This window comes from Dasypus novemcinctus, chromosome 8, assembly GCF_030445035.2.
Source record: "Dasypus novemcinctus isolate mDasNov1 chromosome 8, mDasNov1.1.hap2, whole genome shotgun sequence".
NCBI lineage: Eukaryota > Metazoa > Chordata > Mammalia > Cingulata > Dasypodidae > Dasypus > Dasypus novemcinctus.
Genome location: NC_080680.1, coordinates 123,284,077 through 123,303,483, shown reverse-complemented (window position 1 = coordinate 123,303,483; position 19,407 = coordinate 123,284,077). Strand labels below are relative to the sequence as shown.

The following is a 19,407-nucleotide window of genomic DNA, read 5'->3' as shown; positions in this document are numbered from 1 at the left end:
ACTTAAATGAGACCTACTTTACCCCACTGTCCTGTTACTTTCCCAGCACCGCTACTTGAGGAGCTTCTGTGATTTCCTTCCGTGCACGTTCAGACGACGGCCCCTGAAGCTGCCTGGCAGAAGTACTGAGACATCCCAGATATTTCTATCTTGCCTCTCGGGAAGGGCTTTCCACTGCTGTTTCAGGATTGGAGCAGGAAGTAGGCCTGGGAGGGTTATCCTAGCAGGGCCCCCTCCCCACTTTACAGGTAAAGAAACGGAGACTCAGAGGGTCCAGAGAGAGTCCGGCGCCAGCCCCGCCTGTGTTCTAGGCACAGCCTTCCCGTCCCTCCAGCCCCCCAAAGCCATTACAACTCTCTTCTTCTAAACCCCCAGACCTGAGCCTGTTTTGGTAAAAATCCAATGTCATCTTCAGACATCAACTTCATTGGCAGCCGGGAGAATTCCCTCCATCCAAATGCGTTTTAGGAAGGGCATGTCCCTGCTCGGGGAAGAGGTGGCCTGTGGCTGCCAACAGGCTGGGACCCCAGCGGCCTGGGACGGAGGGCCACGTGGCATCCCAGCTGGGAACCAGGAATTCTGCTCTCCTGGAACAATCCAAGGCTCACGAGGCTCCAGAGCACCGGTGGCCCCGGGGCCGAGCCCTCTTGGGGAGGGGGTGCCGATCCTTGCCAGCCCTCACCCTGCACTGCCGGGCCTGGCGACCCGGCTCCTGGCAGCCGAGCTTCCGGGACAGCTGTTCCACCATGCCCAGCTGCTCCATACCTGGACGAGCAGGAAGAGGCGCATACAGCGGGTGGCATCTGTCACGTCCACCTCGGACCTCTGGAGAGAGCTGTAAAGCCACTCCCGGGTGTCCTGACGTCCTGAGTCATCTTCCCACTGTTAAAAGTAGACTGGTCTCTCGGCAGGCTCACCGCCGAGCTTAAGTGGTGCTGAGCCAGGCCACGGCCTCTTCCGGGTCAACGTTCTCAGAGTCTGGGCTGGGCCGGCCCAGCCGGGGCCTTTGGGACTTAGTCTCCAGCCTCCCGGCCACCTGCAAGGCAGGTGCACCCAGCACCTCCTGGTGCAGACGGAAAACCGGCTCCCGGGCTACGGGGCTCACCCAGGGCCGTGCCCCAGGAAGCGGCCGAGCCAGGGCTTAGCTCTGAACCCGCCTCAGCCACCTTCCCCCCTGGCAGGCTCGTCTTTGGGGTGTCCCTGGAGGTCACCGTGTCCAGCTCACACGCCCACCTTCTGGTCCCTGCTCACGCCATCCCCTCCTCCCACTCGGACCTTCTCATGCCTTCCACCTTCTGTCCTTCCAGGCCGGCTCAAAGGCCACCTGCTCCAGGAAGCCTTCCCAGATTCTACCCAGAGAGGCTCCTCTGCACCCCGACAGCCCTCCTGAGCCTTCACCGAGAACATGTTTGATCTTCCTTATGTCGTTTATTTCATTTGACGCTTATGCAGCGTCGCTGTGAGTCAGGCACGGTCAAAGTCGTCAGCGAATCCTGACGTCATCTCCAGGCCTTGCCTGTGGGGTGGGGGCTAGGACTGTCCCACAGACGAGGCCACGGGGGGAGGCAGCCCCCCCGGGGAGCACAGCTCAGGAGTGGCGGCGGCAGGACCCACCCCAGCGGTCCTGCTCGCACGTCTGTGCCCTTGAGTCTCCGCGAGGGTCCCTTGTCCTCCAACCTGACACGGTTGGGGCCCCGGCACCTGGCCCAAGGCCTGTTCCCACCTGGGGCCAGCGTCCAGCCCGGGGCCACTTCCCGGGGGGCCAGGGTGTGGAGACAGCCCCGCCCCAAAGTGCCAGCGCTCTGAGCACCTGTCCCCCTCCCGCAGACAGCCTGGGGCAGCCTTTCTGGGGTGCCGGGTGGGGGAGGAGGCAGCCCCCCACCGCACTGTGACGATACCCACCCCAAGACGAAGCCGCATCCACACGCGTGGGGCCTTCGGGAGCACACGGCGGGCAGCACCCCGCGGGTCCAGCCCAGCGTGCACAGGCCACAGGCCCCCCGCGGGTCCAGCCCAGCACAGAGCAGCTAGGGGCAGCGGCAAGAGTCAGGCAGACTGGGACTCAGTTACTGCCTCACCTGGGCTCATCGCTCTGAGCCTCAGTTTTCCTCTTTATAAATGGGTGTACAATCCTGCCTTCCCCTGGGCTCATCTCTTGGAGCCTCGGTTTCCCCCCCAACAAATGGGTGAACAATCCTGCTCCACCTGGGCTCATCGCTCGGAGCCTCAGTTTCCCCCCTACAAATGGGTGAACAATCCTGCCTTCCCCTGGGCTCATCTCTTGGAGCCTCGGTTTCCCCCCCAACAAATGGGTGAACAATCCTGCTCCACCTGGGCTCATCGCTCGGAGCCTCAGTTTCCCCCCTACAAATGGGTGAACAATCCTGCCTTCCCCTGGGCTCATCTCTTGGAGCCTCGGTTTCCCCCCCAACAAATGGGTGAACAATCCTGCTCCACCTGGGCTCATCGCTCGGAGCCTCAGTTTCCCCCCTACAAATGGGTGAACAATCCTGCCTTCCCCTGGGCTCATTACTCGAGCCCATTACCCCTTTACTACTCACCTGGGCTCATCGCTCAAAGCCTCAGTTTCCCCCTCTACAAATGGGATTAACAGCAAGAACACCTCCTACTCCCCTGCTAATGGATGACACTTTTAGGAGAAATAGGGAACGCTGGCACTGTGCAAAAACGTGTAGCTGCTACTGACTCTACTAAAGACGGCTCTCGAGAGAACTAATTGAGGCACCCACTGTGGGGGACCCAGACAAGGTCATGTTTCTCGGGCATTCAGGGAGAAAGTTGACAGGCTTTTCTCCCCAGATGCCCTTGGGGTGCCCCCGAGCCCAGCCTCTGAGCCCTGTGCCGCTGTGGGGGGCTGCAGAGGCCAGGGGTCTCCCCTGAAACCAGGAGCAGCCAATCCCCAGACCCAGGGCAGGCCGTCCTCGGGGGCGGTTGCGGGGGCCAGAGGTGCACAGAGGGGTGCAGCGCCTTCCCGCGTCCAGCCCGCGCCTGTCCCCCACCCATGGTGTCAGTGGAGGGGGCTTCCGGCATCAACTGCCATCGACGCCCAGATGTGCACCCCAGCCCATCTCCCCAACGGCCGGCGCCCGGGCTTCCCCTTCAAAGGAGGCCCCCGTGCCAAGCCACCGCTCAGATACACGCCAAGACCCTGGAAGCCGGGAAGGGGGTCAGCAGTCAGGGAGCCCCTTCGGACGACCCCATGTTCTTGTGACAGCGTGGCCACGATCCCCAGCAACCTCGAGCTCCCGAACCATCAGAGCTTCTAGAATGTCATCCGGACATCGGGAGCCAGGGCCTGTTCAAAATGTCCGATCACAGAGCAGGAGCCCCTGGCGTCCAGGTGTGCAGTGCAGGAGCCGCTCAGAGGCTCCCACCCGACGCAGCCGAGGCCCTCACGCTGCGAGACCAAAACGCTCCCGCCACGTCCAGAGGGGGGTTCCCCAGCTCCCTGCCCCCAGCACCCGCCGGAAGAGAAGGCGGCCTTCCCCCACGGAGCACCCCACGCTCTGGGGCGTCTGCTGACCGCCTTCCGTGCCAGCTCCGGGCGCTTGAACCTGTCACCTCCCACTCGCGACGACGCTGGTTCCCGGCCCTTGAAGCTCTGCTCCCACCGCGGGGAAGGGGGCTTTGAGAGGAGGAACCAGCCCGGGGTCCCCCAGGAGGTGGAGAGCCGAACCCACCTCTCCAGCTGGAAGGACCGCGCCCGTTCGATCACACCTTGCCACTTCTCGGGCGCAGGTACGGAAGCACCCAGCGCAGGGCTGGCACACAGGGGGGGCTTGCTAGGAACTGCCACTCCCAGCCAACCTGGTCGTCCCCAAGCCCAGTGCCCGCAGGATCTGGCTGACCTTCTCCCGACGGTATAGCTGGAAGCTGGGGGGCCACTGGGGCCCCCAAAACCCCTGTGCCACACACGTGGCCTGGAGTGCTGCGGTCACAAACCAAATTCTCCCACATCTGCCTGGGGAGAGCCAAAGCACTTGGGAGAAAATAAAAACCCTTAGCTGAGCGCGCGGCGCCGCAGCCACCCACTGCTCGGCTGCAGCGCGCTGCCCCGCTCCGGGCTTCTGACTTTCCAGCGGACGTCCCACCTTGGCCACCACACCTACTGTTACAGGGTGAGCTGTGTCCCCCAAAAGGACAGGCTCCCCCCAATCCCTCGAGTCTCGGAAGGTGAGCTTGTTCAGAGCCAAGGTCGTCACAGGTGGAGTTAATTCAGCTAAAATGAGATCCGAGTGGAGCTGAGGGTGGGCCCTTAGCCCAGCATGTCCGGCGTCTTATGAGAAGAGGACATTTGGACAGACAGACGGAGGGGAGGGCACCATGGGGCGACTGAGGCAGAGAACGCTGTGCGTTCCAGGCAAGCCGCTGCCAGAAGCCGAGAGAGGCGGGGCACAGAGTCCCCCCTCCCCGCCGACACCCTGGCTGTGGACTCCGGCCTCCAGAACCGGGCCACGAGGCGTCCTGTTGTCTGAAGCCCTCTGGCTTGTTCCGGCAGCTCTTGGGTGCTGAGATACCCAGCCGCCTCCCCTGACGTCAGGGCTGGGCCCCCCTGCCACCACACGGGATCCCAAACCCCGGCTTTCAGCAGGCAGTCCCCTCTCTAACTCCCACGGCCTGAAACCCTGCCCCGGGACGCTCACGGTTCAAGAGCACAGCCGACCCAGCCAGAGGCAGACGGCTGCCTTTCAAGGACATCTGAGAACTGAGAGGAGTGTTAAGGACGTCTTGTTCTAGACGCTTCCATCAGACAGAAAGCCAGGGTCACGCAGCCTCGGCCCTCGGTGAACGGCCTCCACAGTGTGGTAACCTGCCCTGTGCGCCCCTCTTCCTTAGGAGGCTGAATGAGTCACCCCGGGAATGGCATCTCCGCAGCCTCTCTAATGACATTGTTGGAAACATCCAATGCCCTCAAGAGAGCAACCCAGAATTAATCACTCTCCGTGCTGGGTCTCAGGTGTATCTTACACCCAAACCTCGCACAGCGTTTTAAAGCCCTTCTAGATTAATCTGCTTCCCTCTTTCAATGACCTTCCAGCAGCTCCATGAAGAGGCTGAGCTGTGTTTTCAGTCCCATTTTATAGATGATAACACCAAGGCCCAGAGAAGTTGAATGACAAGCTCAAGGTCATCCATTAGTAACGAGTCACCAGGCCAAGTCCAGAGCTCTTCCCACGCCCTGCCCTTGAAGCTAAAAGATCTACTCTGGAGCCTGGAGGGAAGTGCGCTCTCCACCCGCCGGCACCCCAGAATTCTCTTCTGCCTTCACAGTCGCTGCTCGGCCGAGCAATCTGTTCAACACCCACGCCGGGTGGCGTCTTCTCCCTCTGCTGCATCTAGAGGCTCATTGCGATTTTACCCAAAACTGCAATCCCTGACCTTGTGTTCGGCTCTGCTCATCTGAGAAGCGTCTGCTAAGCACTTACAGGTGCCAGGAGCCACACAAGCGCTCCAGACCGAGAGGTCGTTGCTCACTCAGCAAAAAAGGTCCGTGTGCCCGCAGGCACCGCCCCAGGCAGGGGACACGGCAGCGGCCAGTGAGGGCAGGGGACACGACGGCAGGCAGTGACAACACACAGCCACAGGGACTTCACTCCCAAGGGCCAGGGGAGGTTCACCATGGGGCGCTCGGTGCCCCTCAAATCCTTCTGGAAATGGGACGGGGCCCACACACCAAGCCCGTTCGATGAGGACGGGACACACCTCACACGCTGCCTAGTCGACCTCGAGCACACGGTGCTGTCCTGGCTCGGCTTTTGTGGACCCCTGTAAGTTAGGTTACCAAGCTAACCCATCCCTGTGCCTGGAAATGTAGTGGAGAGGGGGCCTTTTGATTAGACCCGGTTAAGGGACCTTGATTAGATCGCTGGGATTGGATTATGCCAGTGAGGCTGGGTCCCCGCCCTCTTGCTGGGTCTTATGTAAACTGAGAACATACTGAAGGAATGGAAGTTGCCACTGATGCTGCCACGTGGAAGGAGAAGGTAGGGAGAGGGGGACGCCAGGTCCACCTACAGCTGAGACAGAGGAGCCCCGAGAGGCTCAAGGAGAGAGGCCCAGAGAGACCCGAGCAAGCGAGAGAGACAGGCAGGCCCCCCCTCCTGCCTCGCCACGGGACGGGACTCCAGCACCTGCCAGCAGCCGAGCTGGGGGCGAAAGCATCTCTGACGATGCCTTAATTTGGACATTTTCTCAGCCTCAGAACTGTATGCTTTTACCCTAATAAAGGTCCTGTTGTAAAAACCAACCCATTTCTGATATACCGCATTGGCAGCCCTGCAGCAAAGTAAGACAAGCCCCCAAATCCCACAACCCCCACAGAAATAGAAACCAGATTTCATGTGACTACACAGCATTTTTACATTTTCACGTGTTATAAAATGGTGGCAGTAAAATGCAGTGAAGGCCACTCAACGCAGAGCCCTGGGCTCGGGGCCTCGTGCGCATCTTCTATGTCAGCCTTCAAGGGAACCCTGCGTGAACGGTCTCATTCCCATCCCACAGATGAGGACACCGAGGCCCGGGGCACGCGGCTCCAGCGCGCACACCGGTGGCCTGACGCCGAAGGTGATGGCCTCTCCAGTGTGCCGAGCCACCTCCCCTCCCCACCCACAGGCACTGGGACATGTGCTAGCAAAGCCACTATAAACAGCAGACGGGCCGCTCGAATCACTAAGCATTCATTTATTCAGGCCACAAACATTTAGTGAGCACCTGCTGTATTCTGGGCTTCAGTGAGCCAGAACAGAGCTGGGAGAACTGGAGGAGGCCAATATCGATCAAATAAGAAATGTAAACTTGCAACTGTGGCAAGTGCCAGGACAGAAATGTTCTTGGTCCTTAGATAAAAGGTGACTGGGATTTTTCCCAAGCAGGAGGGCAGAGAAAGCACATGAGCTAGTATCGAAAGGGAGAAGTGGTAGAAGGTTCCAGACGGGGGGGGTGGGCAGCTTGTGCAAAGGCCCTGTGCTCACCGAGAGACCACAAGGCTCTCCCAGAGGGAGAGGGCAGAGGGCTCGGCCATGAAGCTGGGCAAGGCAGACCCAACCGGGCCTCAGAGATTGTGGGGAGTTCTGTCCCATCGCCCAGAGCAATGGAAGCCCCTGCAGGGTGTGAGGCAGGGTCCTGGGGTGCAGAGGACAGCTGGGGACAGCCTGTGCCCGCCCCAGGCCCACCGGCCCCATCACGCTGCACGGTAGCCATCCCGGGCCGTCCCCCCACCAGAGCACGCGCCTTCGAGGGCACGGCCCTGGCAAGTTCACGGCCCGGGCCCTGTGGCTCAGCTTCCTGGGGCTGCTGTAACAAAACACCACAAACCAGGTGGCTCGAAGGCACAGGAAGGTGTGGTCTCCCCGGGCTGGAGGCCAGAAGTCCAAGCTCGAGGTGTGTGTGGGGGGGGGCCGCGCCCCCTCTGTGGCCTGTGGGGGAAGCCATCCTTGCCTCCTCCAGCCCCACCCCCAAGTCGGCCGGAAACCCTCGGGGCTCCCAGGCTCGCAGCAGCATCGCGCCGGCCCCGCCTCTGCCCCCCCTCCCTGCGCGTCTGTCGCGTCCACGTGTCCCTCTGCTTGCAGGACCCAGGTCGACCGCGCGAGGCCCCCCGCTCCAGGGTGGCCTCCTTTGAACTCACCACATCTTCAAAGGCTCTGTTTCCAAACAAGTCACCTTCACGGGATCGTGGCTGCAGAGCTGCACTTTGGGGGACACAGTTCAACCCACGACACCCCAAAACCAGCCCAGCACCCGGTGCCGAGGAGGGGCTCGGTGTGTGAAGGAAACAGTGCTGCTGCCCTCGAGGGAACCCCATTCTAGCAGGAGAGATGCCCCGAGTCAGCCCAGCCGGAGCTGACACGCTCTGCGGGAGACGGGCGCCAGGGAGCTGAGCGGGCCAGGTGTGCAGAGAGACACACCTGCAGCGAGCAGAGCACGGGCTGTCTGTGTGCGACCAAGGGGGCAGACAGGGGAACAGGGTGAAATTCATAAAAAAAAAAAAAAGTGATACTCAAGCACCAGCTCCTGACCAACTCTCTGCCTTTTTTTTTTTAAAGATTTACTTATTTATTTCTCTTCCTTCCCCGCCCCCTCCCGCCCTGGTTGTCTGTTCTCTGTGTCTATTTGCTGCATCTTCTTCTTTGTCCACTTCTGTTGTTGTCAGCAGTACGGGAATCTGTATTTCTTTTTGTTGCATCATCTTGTTGTGTCAGCTCTCCGTGTGTGCGGTGCCATTCCTGGGCAGGCTGCACTTTCTTTTGCGCTGGACGGCTCTCCTTACGGGGTGCACTCCTTGCACGTGGGGCTCCCCAACGTAGGGACATCCCTGTGTGGCACGGCACTCCTTGCACGCATCAGCACTGCGCGTGGGCCAGCTTCACACGGGTCAAGGAGGCCCGGGGTTTGAACCATGGACCTCCCATGAGGTAGGCGGACACCCTAACCACTGGGCCAAGTCCGCTTCCCTCTCCATCTGCCTTGATGGGAGAAGCGTGACAATGTGTTTATATGAAGGTGTCACTTCGCTCAGTGCCGCCACGGCAGGGAACACGGGCAGAGCCTCCAGACTCCACCCCAGTGCCATCGCTTGTTTGGTTATGATGTGAATTAAGCCTCTAAACCTCAGTGGTAAATCACAGACTCTGGCTGTACCCACCTCCTTCGACCATAAGGACGTGAATGGTCGGCAGAGGCCTGGCATGAGGTGACGGGGGCGGGGTGAGGCTGCGGCTCGCTGCACCCTGCTTTAGGATATCCCCTTTGCCTCCATCTGCATCCCTGCTTCCCCGCTCCCCTTTCTTTCATTCATGGAGATGAGCCACTTCTCCAAGGGCTGCCCCCAAAGCTTCTGGAACCCCCGGGCCCAGCATGGCATGCGGGAGGGTCAGCGGGGCCCCTGAGGACCCCTGAGGAGTGGCGGGCAGCTGGTTCTCCCACCCATCGCCGTCAGCGCGCCCCGGGAGCTGGGCCGGGTGGGGGCACCAGCCAGGGCTCTCGGCGGATACCCCAGGGCGAGCATCTCAGGCCGCACCTGCCAGTTAGATCCCCGGAATAATTCAGGGCCTCTTCAGGAGAGCTTCAGTGAAGGAGCGTGCTGGGAACGGAGCGACTTGGCTAAGACAGCGACGGCTATTAGAAGGGCGAGCGCTGCTTTCGACATCGGCTCCCTCGGAGCAAAGTCAAGTGGATGACGGGCACGGGGTGGAAATATCATTTTCTCTCTGCCACCCCGTGACCCAGCCCCACGAGAGCAGCAGGATGCATCGCTCCACCAAGTCCTCCTTTGGCTAGATTTTATCTGCACGGTGACTGATGATGTCCTTGCCAAATGGCAGGTGAAGGAGGGCTGCTGCCGCCAGTGGCTGCAGAAAGTGGGCACTGATGGAGACGGATGGGTCCATTACTCGATGCTTTGGCTCTACCACTAATTTTCTGGATGACAACGGCACCTCATCCTTCCAGCAAAGGAGGCTGTTCAAAACAGGCTGGAAGAGTAGAAAATTGGCAAAAAGAACGCCCCAATCAGCCCAAAGTGGAATCCCAACGTCCGCGCCCTTTCTTCAGGAAATCTCAGCTCCTCGAGCTCAGCTCATAACCAACTCCTCTTGCTTTGCACTTGATTCTAACAAACTCGGTCTCCAGTTTGGGGTATGGACACACTGCCACCGTCGAGGAGATGGTCACCTCCAGGCCTGAATGACCCGGTTTCTGGGTCAGTCCCGGCCACGGACGGACAAAGGGCAGACGCTTCCAGCCCAAGAGCAGGGCGCCTGGGACGAGTCTTCGGGGAACCCCACGGCATCTTATTTCCCATGCCCAGACTGCCGCAGGGCCACCAGCTCGCCAGGGCACACAGCGCGCCTTCATTCCGGCCGTTTCTCCCAGGACCAGAGCCTAGCCTGGCTCCGTGGGCTCTCACATTCCCTGTGGCAGGTCCACGCCAGACCTGGCTCCTGTGCCCTCCACCCACTGGAGTCCGCTCCAATCAACTGGCCTCCTAAAACCGCGACACTTCTCAGACCCTGGGATGCGTGCCTCTTCCAGGTTTCAGGGTTCCTTGGAGCACGCCATGGGCATCTGCCCCCACGCAGATTTGCACGTGATGTTCTATCGGAACGTCCCACAAGTACTCCCTCCCCACCGCGCTCTGAAGCTGCAGTGCCCCGGAAGAACGAATCCAGAGCAAGCCGGACGCTCTCGCCCCACGGCCCGGCAGGCGCAGCCATTCTTCCACTTGCAGAAACAATGCCTCTTCTCGTCTCCGGCCTGGAGGCTGGAGGCTGGAATCCAGGCTTTCCAAGCCCTTCGCCTGTGTGGTCAATAGTTCTGGGGCTCCTGCTCCCTGCCTGGCCCTGAGGTCCCGCTGGGTCCAGCGAATGGGCGAGACGCGCCGACACCTGCCCACATTGGCGCACGGCCAAGCAGAGGCCCTCTATGCACGCCGTAAATCACGGAGGAGCCAAGAGGAGCCCGGGGTCTCAGCACTGAAGGGGAAGCGGAGCGCTCCGGGGCTGCCCTCCCTCGGTTCCCGTCTGGCCCACCTGCTCGTGCTTCAAACTCACAGCCTCCCCGCCCGCTACTCCACAGCCAGGCAGGTGCACAGCAGGCACACCGGGCCACTTCATTCCCTCGCCTCCCTAGAACCTCCCGAGATCAGAGGCCACTTACTTTTCCTTCCCAAACAACCCAGGGAATGACGACGCGGTGCCCCGAGGCGGGGCGGGCCTCCCCCCCGCAGCCCCTGCTGACCCCACCGTGGCTGGACCACACCATGACCGTCTCCGTCTCGGCCACCGGCAGACGTGGGGCTCCTCGGGGTGAAGTCTGGGGCCCCCTCAACGCCGCATGGCGGAGCCGAGCCCGGGCCTGGCAGCAAGCGCCCTGCGCCAGCGCTGGTTGTACCGGGCACCGCAGCAGCCGTGGAGGGAGGCCACCCAGCTCTCCTTTCAAGAGAAGCTGCCAGAAGAAGCACAGTCGCCAGCGGCCTCCAGCCGGAGCGTCTCCAGGGCCCGGGCCAAGCACCCTCTCACCAGGGCCTGATTCGGGGCCGGTGCCTGGCTGGTTTGGACCTCGTGGGCAGTCGGCGCTGGGGCTCCCCAGGGGGCTGGGCCCGGCGAGGCTCTTCCTACCCCTCCCCTTCCACAGCTCCCCCAGCGCTAGGGTCTGAGCGCTGGCCAGCTGCTCCCCTAATAAAGCTCTTGCACGTCCATCTCCATCGCGGCTGCCGCTATGGACTGAATCGTGTCCCCCAAACAGACATGTCCAGATACTCGACCCCAGGCCCGTGGGTGGACGTACTTGGAAGTAGGGTCTTTGAAGGTGTGATTGGTGACAATGACGCTGGGGCCCTGTCCCAATAGGACTGGGGACAGAAGGGGGCCACACGCTCAGGCTGGTTTATGCCCGGCCGAAGGGCGTCATGGATTGCTGGCCACCCACCGCCAGGCCCGTGAGCCTTCTTGATCTGGGACCCCTGTCCTCCAGAGCTGTGAGGCACACAGTTTGTGGTCTTAGGTTACCGCAGTCCTAGCCGGCTGAAACTCCATTCAGTCTAAGGGACCCAAAATGGCAAATCTGTGACATCCGTATGCTGCCTTACAGTCACCGGCCTCCCTTGAAGTTAGGTTGGCCAGTGGCTACTTCTGATGAACGGAAACTGAGTAGAGCTAATAGATACCATGTCCAAGTGAAAATCAGGGTGCCCTCCCCATGGGTTCCTCTCCAGTTCTGTCCTCCTAAACCCACACGATGGGGGAGTCACAGGACAACAGCAGGCTGGATCCCTGTGTCACTGCCTGAGGACAGGAGACTCTCCGACACACAGTGGATGCTGCACAAGCAAGGGATAAATTTTACTATGGAGATCTAGGGATTTGTTTGTTACTGCAGCATAGCCTAACCCATCCTGTCTAACAAGAGCCACATACATATATATATGTATGCATGTATTTGGTCAGCACCTCTATTTGCACCACTGCCTTAGACTACCAAGTTGCCAATTCCCCTCCCCAGATCTCACAGCTCTGTATGAAGAAACTGGAGTCACTCTGTGCCGACAAGCAGGGGAGGCTGAACGCACAAACATCCCTCTCAAGGTATGGCAGAACGCCAAAACTCTTAGCCCGATGGCAGGCACAGGCAGCCCTCTCTGTGTTAGTTCCAACACGAGTTCCCCCTTTTAAAAGGACTTTGGGAACAGAGAGCCGTGCCTGTGGTGCCCGGCTGGTTCTAAGGAACCGGAGAGGCTCCGGCTTGGCCGAGGCCACTGTCCCCCGACTGGGTAAGCTCAGGGGCTGACGGCAGCTGCAGCTGAGCCGCCAACTAAGTCCAGATATGTGGGGTCCCCTATGTCCCGCAGTGAGGGGGATAAGCACCCTGGGAAGTGGTCCAGACAAACCAGCCGACAGGATTGCCAACTCAGAAAGCAGACCGGTTCATTCACTGGTAATTCACTTCAACAAACACTTACTGATGCCCCAGATGCCAGGCCCTGCAGGGCCAGAGACGTGACTCTGCACCCTCATGGGCCCACAGGCCAGAGGGAGAGAAAGACACAAACGCAGCTGAGACTGCAGGGCCGAGCGGGGCGCGTGCTGGGAGACTCACGGGGCTCCCGGCCTCGGGTTCGCCAGCTCCTGCCCCAACACCCCTCTCAGCCGCGCAGCGTCCGGAAAACAAGCCGCCCGACAATAACGCTTCCGTCTCCATCATGTCGGGGAGCTGCATGTCCACGGCCTGCTCCTGCCGACCACCCTGGGTGGTCAGCCCCGTTAACGCCCCATTGCACAGGCCTAATAACGGTGACGATATTTACTTCCCCCCAGAGCCCCAGGCTCGGCTCCCATCGGCTTGAATTGGGTCACGCGTCTGTCCCCAACCCAATCACGTGACTCCGATGGACCAGGCCTCGAGCGCCTGCCCACCGTCCGGGGCAGGAAGGGACGGTGAGGCGAGCCCCCCTGGAGTGGAGTGGAGAGGGGACACTGCAGAGGACACCCAGCAGCTGTTTACCTGGGCCCGCTCATTTGTTCCTCACGCATGCTGCGAGGTGGCTACTGTGCCAGCCCCATTTTATAGAGGAGGAAACGGAGGCGAGGTGACCGGCCCAAGGGCCCAAGCAGGGCTGGAAGCAGGGCCCACCCAGCAGGTACCGGCCGAGGGTGCTCAGAACTAGAGGAGTCGAAGGGTCCCGAGAGGGACCCTCCACACCGGCGCCGCCTCATCGCCGGAGGGACCCCTCCCCGTTCGCCGTCCTGCCTGCCAGCTGCCCGTCTGTTTCCGGGGCTCCTCTCTGTTGTCCCTCAGGTGGCCCCCAGGGCTGGCCGCCCTCCTACACATCACCTCCTCCGCTCTCTCCTGGCCCGCCCTGCCCTGAAACCGCTGCATCCGCTTGTGGGTCTCCAGGTCCACGTTCCTACCCGCCCTGACAGTGCACCCCTCTGCTCAAAAACCTCTCTCGGCTCCAGAACCAAGTCCCACCTTCTCGGCCCAGCACTGGAGCCCCTCCACCCCCACACCAGTCGCCTCTCCTCCAAGAACCCTGGGTGCAGGTGAAACCTGGTGAGTCCCCGCTCCCCAAACAGCTCACACCTAGCTGCCCCCACCCTTTCCTGGAATCCAACCTTCCCATTCCTGGAGCCCTCCCCTCCTCTCTTTGTCACCATTATATTCTGCCTTCAAGGCCCATCTTGACTTGCCTCCTCCAGGAAGCCTCTCTGTATCCAGACACGCTCTTTCCTCTCTCTTAGGGCCCCTGGCATCTCGTTTCTTTCTTTGAGTTCAGGTTAGCATTTTCCCACCTCGCATCCTCGTCCCTTCAGCAGTCCCTGGATTTCCTTCCAGGAAGCATCTCTCCTCCATTCTTTGTCCATGTGGCTGACCCCATCACACCCCTCCATGCCAGGAAAGACTGATCGATGCCATGGCCTGGTCATCAGAGTCACATCATCAGCTCAGGGATGGACACAGGACCCAGTTCAAGCCAATGAGAGCCAAGCTTGGGGCTTTTGCTGAAACAGTGGGGAAAAGACACTTTTCCTCTTGGAAGTGTGTGAGCCCACAGGTGCAAAGGGCCACCTGAGCTGGCCCATGGGGAGAGCCTGCCCAGAGGGACACCAACACAGGAAACCAGAGCCAAGAGATCAGAAAGGAAATGTTGTTAGAGATACCATTTGAGCCCCTGGATCCAGCCGTGCCTGAATGGAGGAGCTTACCCCAAGTTCTCTTGGTCCCACAAACCAATCAATTCCCTCTTCTGTTTCAACCAGGTAAAGGTGATTTTCTGCCACTTGCAACACAAAGTCCTAAACAAGACACCAATCCAAGACTAAGGCAACAAGCTAGCCACAGGGCTATAAACACAAAGGAGATGAGGCCTGATCCTAAGAGTTCATTTTTTCTTGCCTTTTAAAAAACAAATAACAGCTTTATGGAGCCAGAAGCCATATACCATACCACTCACCCACTTAAATATACAATCTGTGGTCTTTAGTCTAGTCACAGAATTGTGCAACCATCTCCACTGTAAGATTTTCTGTCTTGCACTGAAAACGATGCCTGTCCTTGCCACTCGCCCTCTCAAGCGCACACCTGTTTCACTCCTTCCTGGAGCCCCAGCAGCTCCAGGAGGTGCTCATTATGCCCTGCCAGGGCACACGCAGGCCTCCTGGGAAGTCGGCCTCAGTCCAGTGGAGCTGTTTGGGTCCTTTCTAAAGCACAATGAATGAGCACACAGATACTTGGCAAAGTTACCCAGGCAAAGAACATGCTCACTAATCGCTCCTCTGGATTTTCTAAGTTGGGTCCCTGCAGAAGGCTGGACGTCCTGAGACCCACACACCTGTAGTCACCTGTCATGTGTACCTTTAGCTCCCTGAACTTTCCCAAGGTTTATTACAGAATTAATAACTATAGGAGAGCAACCAAATATTTATGAAGTACCCACAGGATGGAATAGTATACAGCCACTGAAAAGCATCTTGACAAAGTGTCTTTGAGGACATGGGGACATAGCCATGATATAATGTTAACTGAAAAAAACATATATATATATAACCATGCCAATAAGATTTTAAGTAATAAATAAATAAAATAATACTATTAATAGCAATTATCATCGTGTAGGCAGATAATAGAAAATTATTTTTCTTCATGCTTCTCTTTAATTTTCAATTCTTCTGCAAGGAGAATTAGGCCAAATCAGAAAAGTCAACATTATTCCTTAAACCATTTCTTGGTTATTTAATTTTATGAATCTGGTTACCAAAGAATAAAACAAAAAACAAAAAAAAACTCAAGAAAAACATTTCTGTACCTCTCACAAGAATATTTTAAAAGACATGGTTACTTGTATTCTTTTAATCAACATGAAAATAATGTCATCCGTTGGCCATGTTTACCCTTTTACCCTGACTGCCAGAAAGCTCCATCGAGCTAAAGTTCAATATGCAATAACCATCTTAGCTCAGGTTCTCGGGGCCATAAGGGCCATGCTTCTCCTGGATGGTTTCCAAAGGCATCTTTTATCTGTATTTTCAGGTGTCCTGCTTGTATTTTTATACCCTCAAAGCCTCCTTGCTGAAGTGACTTTAGGGTACACCAGAGAAGCAGAGGTTCTGCCGGGCAGGTGGTCTGTTGGGATGTTTTGTTTTTACAAACACATGGCAGGGAGGGGCTGTGAAAGTTCTGAGGCGTCCTAGTGACAGCAGAGGGCCGCCCTGGAGGGAGGCACACAGGAATTTCCTTTACTGAGCTGTAAAGGAGCTGAGCTGCCCTTGCTGCACCTCCAGCTCCCTGCAGGCTGTGTAGACAACCCACCTGGCTGCTCAGTCACCGGCTAGTATCTGACAGCAACTGTCAGTGAAGCCAGCCCAAACCTGCCACCACGTCCCACCATGCATTCGCATTTACAGACAAGGGAGTGGCCAGCAAGCCATCGGGAGGTACGAACACCAGCCACAAAGACTGCTGAGGAGGGCACGCCCGCCCGAAGCTTGCAAACTCCCTTCAGGCCACTTGAACAGGCACTTCAGAGGCTTTTGCTGCACATCCCCAGGCTCACCTTTCCTTCACGCCAGCTTCCCTTTCCAGACGAGGCCGGGCAAAAAAACTTAAATAATAGTATCACCTCGGAGGTCTCCCAGATGTGACACATCACGCCAGGAGATTATTTGAATGTGAGTCAGAAGCCTTCGTTCCTGCTGATAACTTCACCAACTCTTCAGATTTCCAAAGCAAGGAAACCTAAGGAACAGCCATAACATTTCTGCACTGACCGTTTTATCCCAGGGAAAGCCAGAGCCTCTCACTTGTGAATTCACACCAGAAGAAATCCCAGGAAGGACGGCGGGGAACATTTATTTAGTGCTGACTGCATACCAGAGAGCCCCGTAAGCTCTGCCTTGATCCCCCTTAAGCCTTGCATTGCCGCTCTGCAGAGGACATAGAACATTCTTTTTTTTTTTCAGACGTGGAAATCTAGGTTTAAGGAGATTAAACGCCTCACCCAAGGTCACCCCAGGAAGAGGGAACCGGTTTCTACTAGAACCTAGGTCCAAGCCACCCCAAAGCCCCTCATTGGCCCTCAAAAGGTTCGAGACACTTCTGCGGGCAGGAGGCTGCCACCAGCCTCAGCTCTGCTCCTAAATATTCCCGTAGCCTGAAGTGCCTTCTGACTGTCTCTGCTCTTGACTTTGGGCCCTCTCACTCGGGAAGTCATCAGGGCACATTTGGAAAAACAAAATGTAAAAGCTTCAGCACTCCGAAGCCAAGCCCCCACCTCCTGGCTGCCGCAAACAGCGGCATACAAACCTCTTTCGGGCAGCTTTCTAAAGGGCATAAATGGATGATGAAAACATTATGCCGCTGACAGTATCTGGGGATGATGCAAGCCGAGAGGCCCTGCTACCGATGTTTTGTTGTTGTATTTTGCTTTGTTTCGTTGTCTCCAGAGAACTGGCTCTCCCTTCCAGGAGAACCCAGAGCAGCCGTGTCAGGAACACACGCCGCGTGCGTCTGCGCTGCTCTCTCCATTTACGTGTGCTGGACAAGAACCCCAGAGAACTTGAAATGTTCGAGCAATGCCGAGGGCGCTGGGAATGTCATTTAGAAACGATTACACACGCGGGTGACCCCGCACAGCCACCCCGCTCGCCTCCCCCCGGGGCTTCTCCTGCTACAGCCTGCGCGCACCGCCACCAACTGCCACCCGCTCCTTCGCCTCTTATTTACAGAGCAGAGCGAGCTGGTCCATCAGCGAAGGGGTGGGGGGAGGCAGGCAAGAAGATGCAATCCCGGTTGCTGCTTTCTCCGGGGACCTGGAAAGGGTCAGCCAGCGGGGAAAGCGGAGCCCAGGCTGCGTGCTCAGGCAGGCGGCGCGACCCTCCTGCCCCCGGGGGCCTGCCCCGGGTTCCACCAGAAGCGCAGGGGAGCGGGGTCAAGCCCCGCGGGCGGCCGGCTCGGCGCGGAGCGCGCAGCGCGGGGAGTCACTGCCCCCTTCAGGCCGCGTCGCCAACGCTGCGGCCGGAGCGCAGGGGCTCCCTCTGTCCCGGAAAACTCGCAAACACGACCTGGCGCGGCGGGTGAGGGCTCTCCAAGCCCCCAAATTCAGGCTGCCAGGGAAGGGCCACGCTGGGCTGCGGCTGGAACACGAGCCGAGGGCGTGGGGGGAGCCTGGGCTGGAAGTGCGGGGCTCCCCCGTGCCGCTCAGGGGGCACTCTGAGGGTGGCAGGGGAAGCCCGCTCTGCGCTCCGAGTCCAGGCTCCGGCTCCCGGCAAGTCTGCGCCAGGGACGCGGCTCCTGCAGCCAGCCGCCAGGCGCGGTGGCGCGGCGGGACACCGTGCGCGGCCGGGGCCAGGCCGGCTCAGGGCCCCGTCGGAGCAAATAACCCGGGGACGGTCTCTTCGTAAGACCGCTCGGGATGCAGGCAGCGCCGGGCACAGCCGGGCTGCAGCGCTGCGGAGCGGGCGGCCCCGCACCTGCCCGCACCTCCGGGCGGGCTCCGAGCTGCCGGCGCGCACCCAGGGTCCAGCCCGGCGGCGCGTCCGGGCCCCTGGGGTCCCCGCAGCCTCCCGACAGCAAAGCGCGGCTCGGCTTTTCTGGGGCAGGCCCGCGGTCCCTCCAGCCCCAGGAGGTCCAGGTGGCGGTCACTGCGCCTGTTCCTCCGGCCCGCCCCCCTCCCCCCCATAGCCCCACGCGCGGGTCCTGGGCAGGGACAGCCACTGCAGGCCTTGGGGGCTCCAGCCCCCACCTTCTCCACTCCTTCTCAGGTCAAAGGAGACCCCGGTCTTCCGACCAACAACCCCTCACACATACGCGCGCACACGCCATCCCGGAGGAGGGGGCTGCGCGGACAAGCTGGGTAGCAGCTGTGCCAGCCCGGAGGGACCCCCGGCGTAAGCAGGGCGCAGCAGCCCGCGGTCCCCGCGGCCGGCGCGGACGGGCCACCCGGGGCTCCGGCCTAGAGCCTGCCTCCGTGCAGCCCCGCTCGCCCGCCTCCCGCAGCCCCGACGGCGCGCGCGGCCGGCCGCTCACCTCGGTGTCGTAGAGCCGCAGGTCGAGGAAGTAGGGGCGCAGCAGCGACTCGTTGCGGATCTGCTCGATGGCCAGTTCCACGGCGGGGAGCACGCCGCGCCCGATGCTGCCCTTGGCCACATCCTTGGTGAGCGGCATGAGGCCCATGATGGAGAGCGGCGGGCTGCTGGGCGGCGGCCGGGGGGCGCCCCGCGCCGAGCCCCAGGCCCCGGGCGCCGGCCGCAGCAGCAGCGGCAGCAGCAGGAGCAGCAGCAGGCGCGCGGGCGGCGGCGGCGGCGGCCCGGGCTGCCCGGAGCTCGGCGGGGAAGCCATGCCGCGCCGCGGGCTGCGGGCGCCGGCTCACTCGGCCCGCATGGCCTGGCCCGGCCCGCCGCCCCGCGCCCGGCTCTCCCCGCGGCGCCCGCGCAATGGCGCCGGCCCCGGCCCGGGCCCCGACTCCGGCTCGGGCTCCCGCTCGGGCTCCGGCTCGGCTCGCAGCGGCCGCGGCGGCGGCGCCCGTGACGGATCGATCACGCCGCGGAGGGGTGGGAGCGAGCGGAGTGCGGGAGGCGGGGAGCGAGCGAGCGAGCGAGCGAGCGCGGAGAGGGGGGCCGGCGTCTCCGCGCGCGCCTCTCCGCGCCGCGGCAGCCCCGCGCCGGGCCGCCTCCGCCCGCCCCCGTGCGCGCTCGGCGCCGCTCTCCCGCCCGCGGCTGCCGCCCCTGGAGCCCCGCCGTGGGAGGGCGGCCGCGCGCGCGGCAGGAAGCGCGGGGGGCCCAGGCGAGGCTGCTCGGCCGCGGTGCGGGCCGCCTCCGGGGACGGGGCCGGGCCGTGCGCGCCGGGGAAGGGGGAGGCGCCGGCGCTGGCGCTGCGGCTGCCGCGCGGAGGGCC

The 19,407-nt window shown here is 60.6% G+C and overlaps 1 protein-coding gene across 1 annotated transcript in view; it reads right to left on the bottom strand.

Moving 5' to 3' along the window:
- Positions 1–18,852, bottom strand: part of GABBR2 (gamma-aminobutyric acid type B receptor subunit 2) — a 367,202-nt gene extending 348,350 nt beyond the window's left edge. Inside the window, exon 1 of the mRNA XM_058302623.1 lies at positions 18,541–18,852. Within this exon, the coding sequence (XP_058158606.1) occupies positions 18,541–18,852 (312 nt within the window). The remainder of the gene's footprint in view (positions 1–18,540) is intronic.
- Positions 18,853–19,407: the final 555 nt, after the last annotated feature.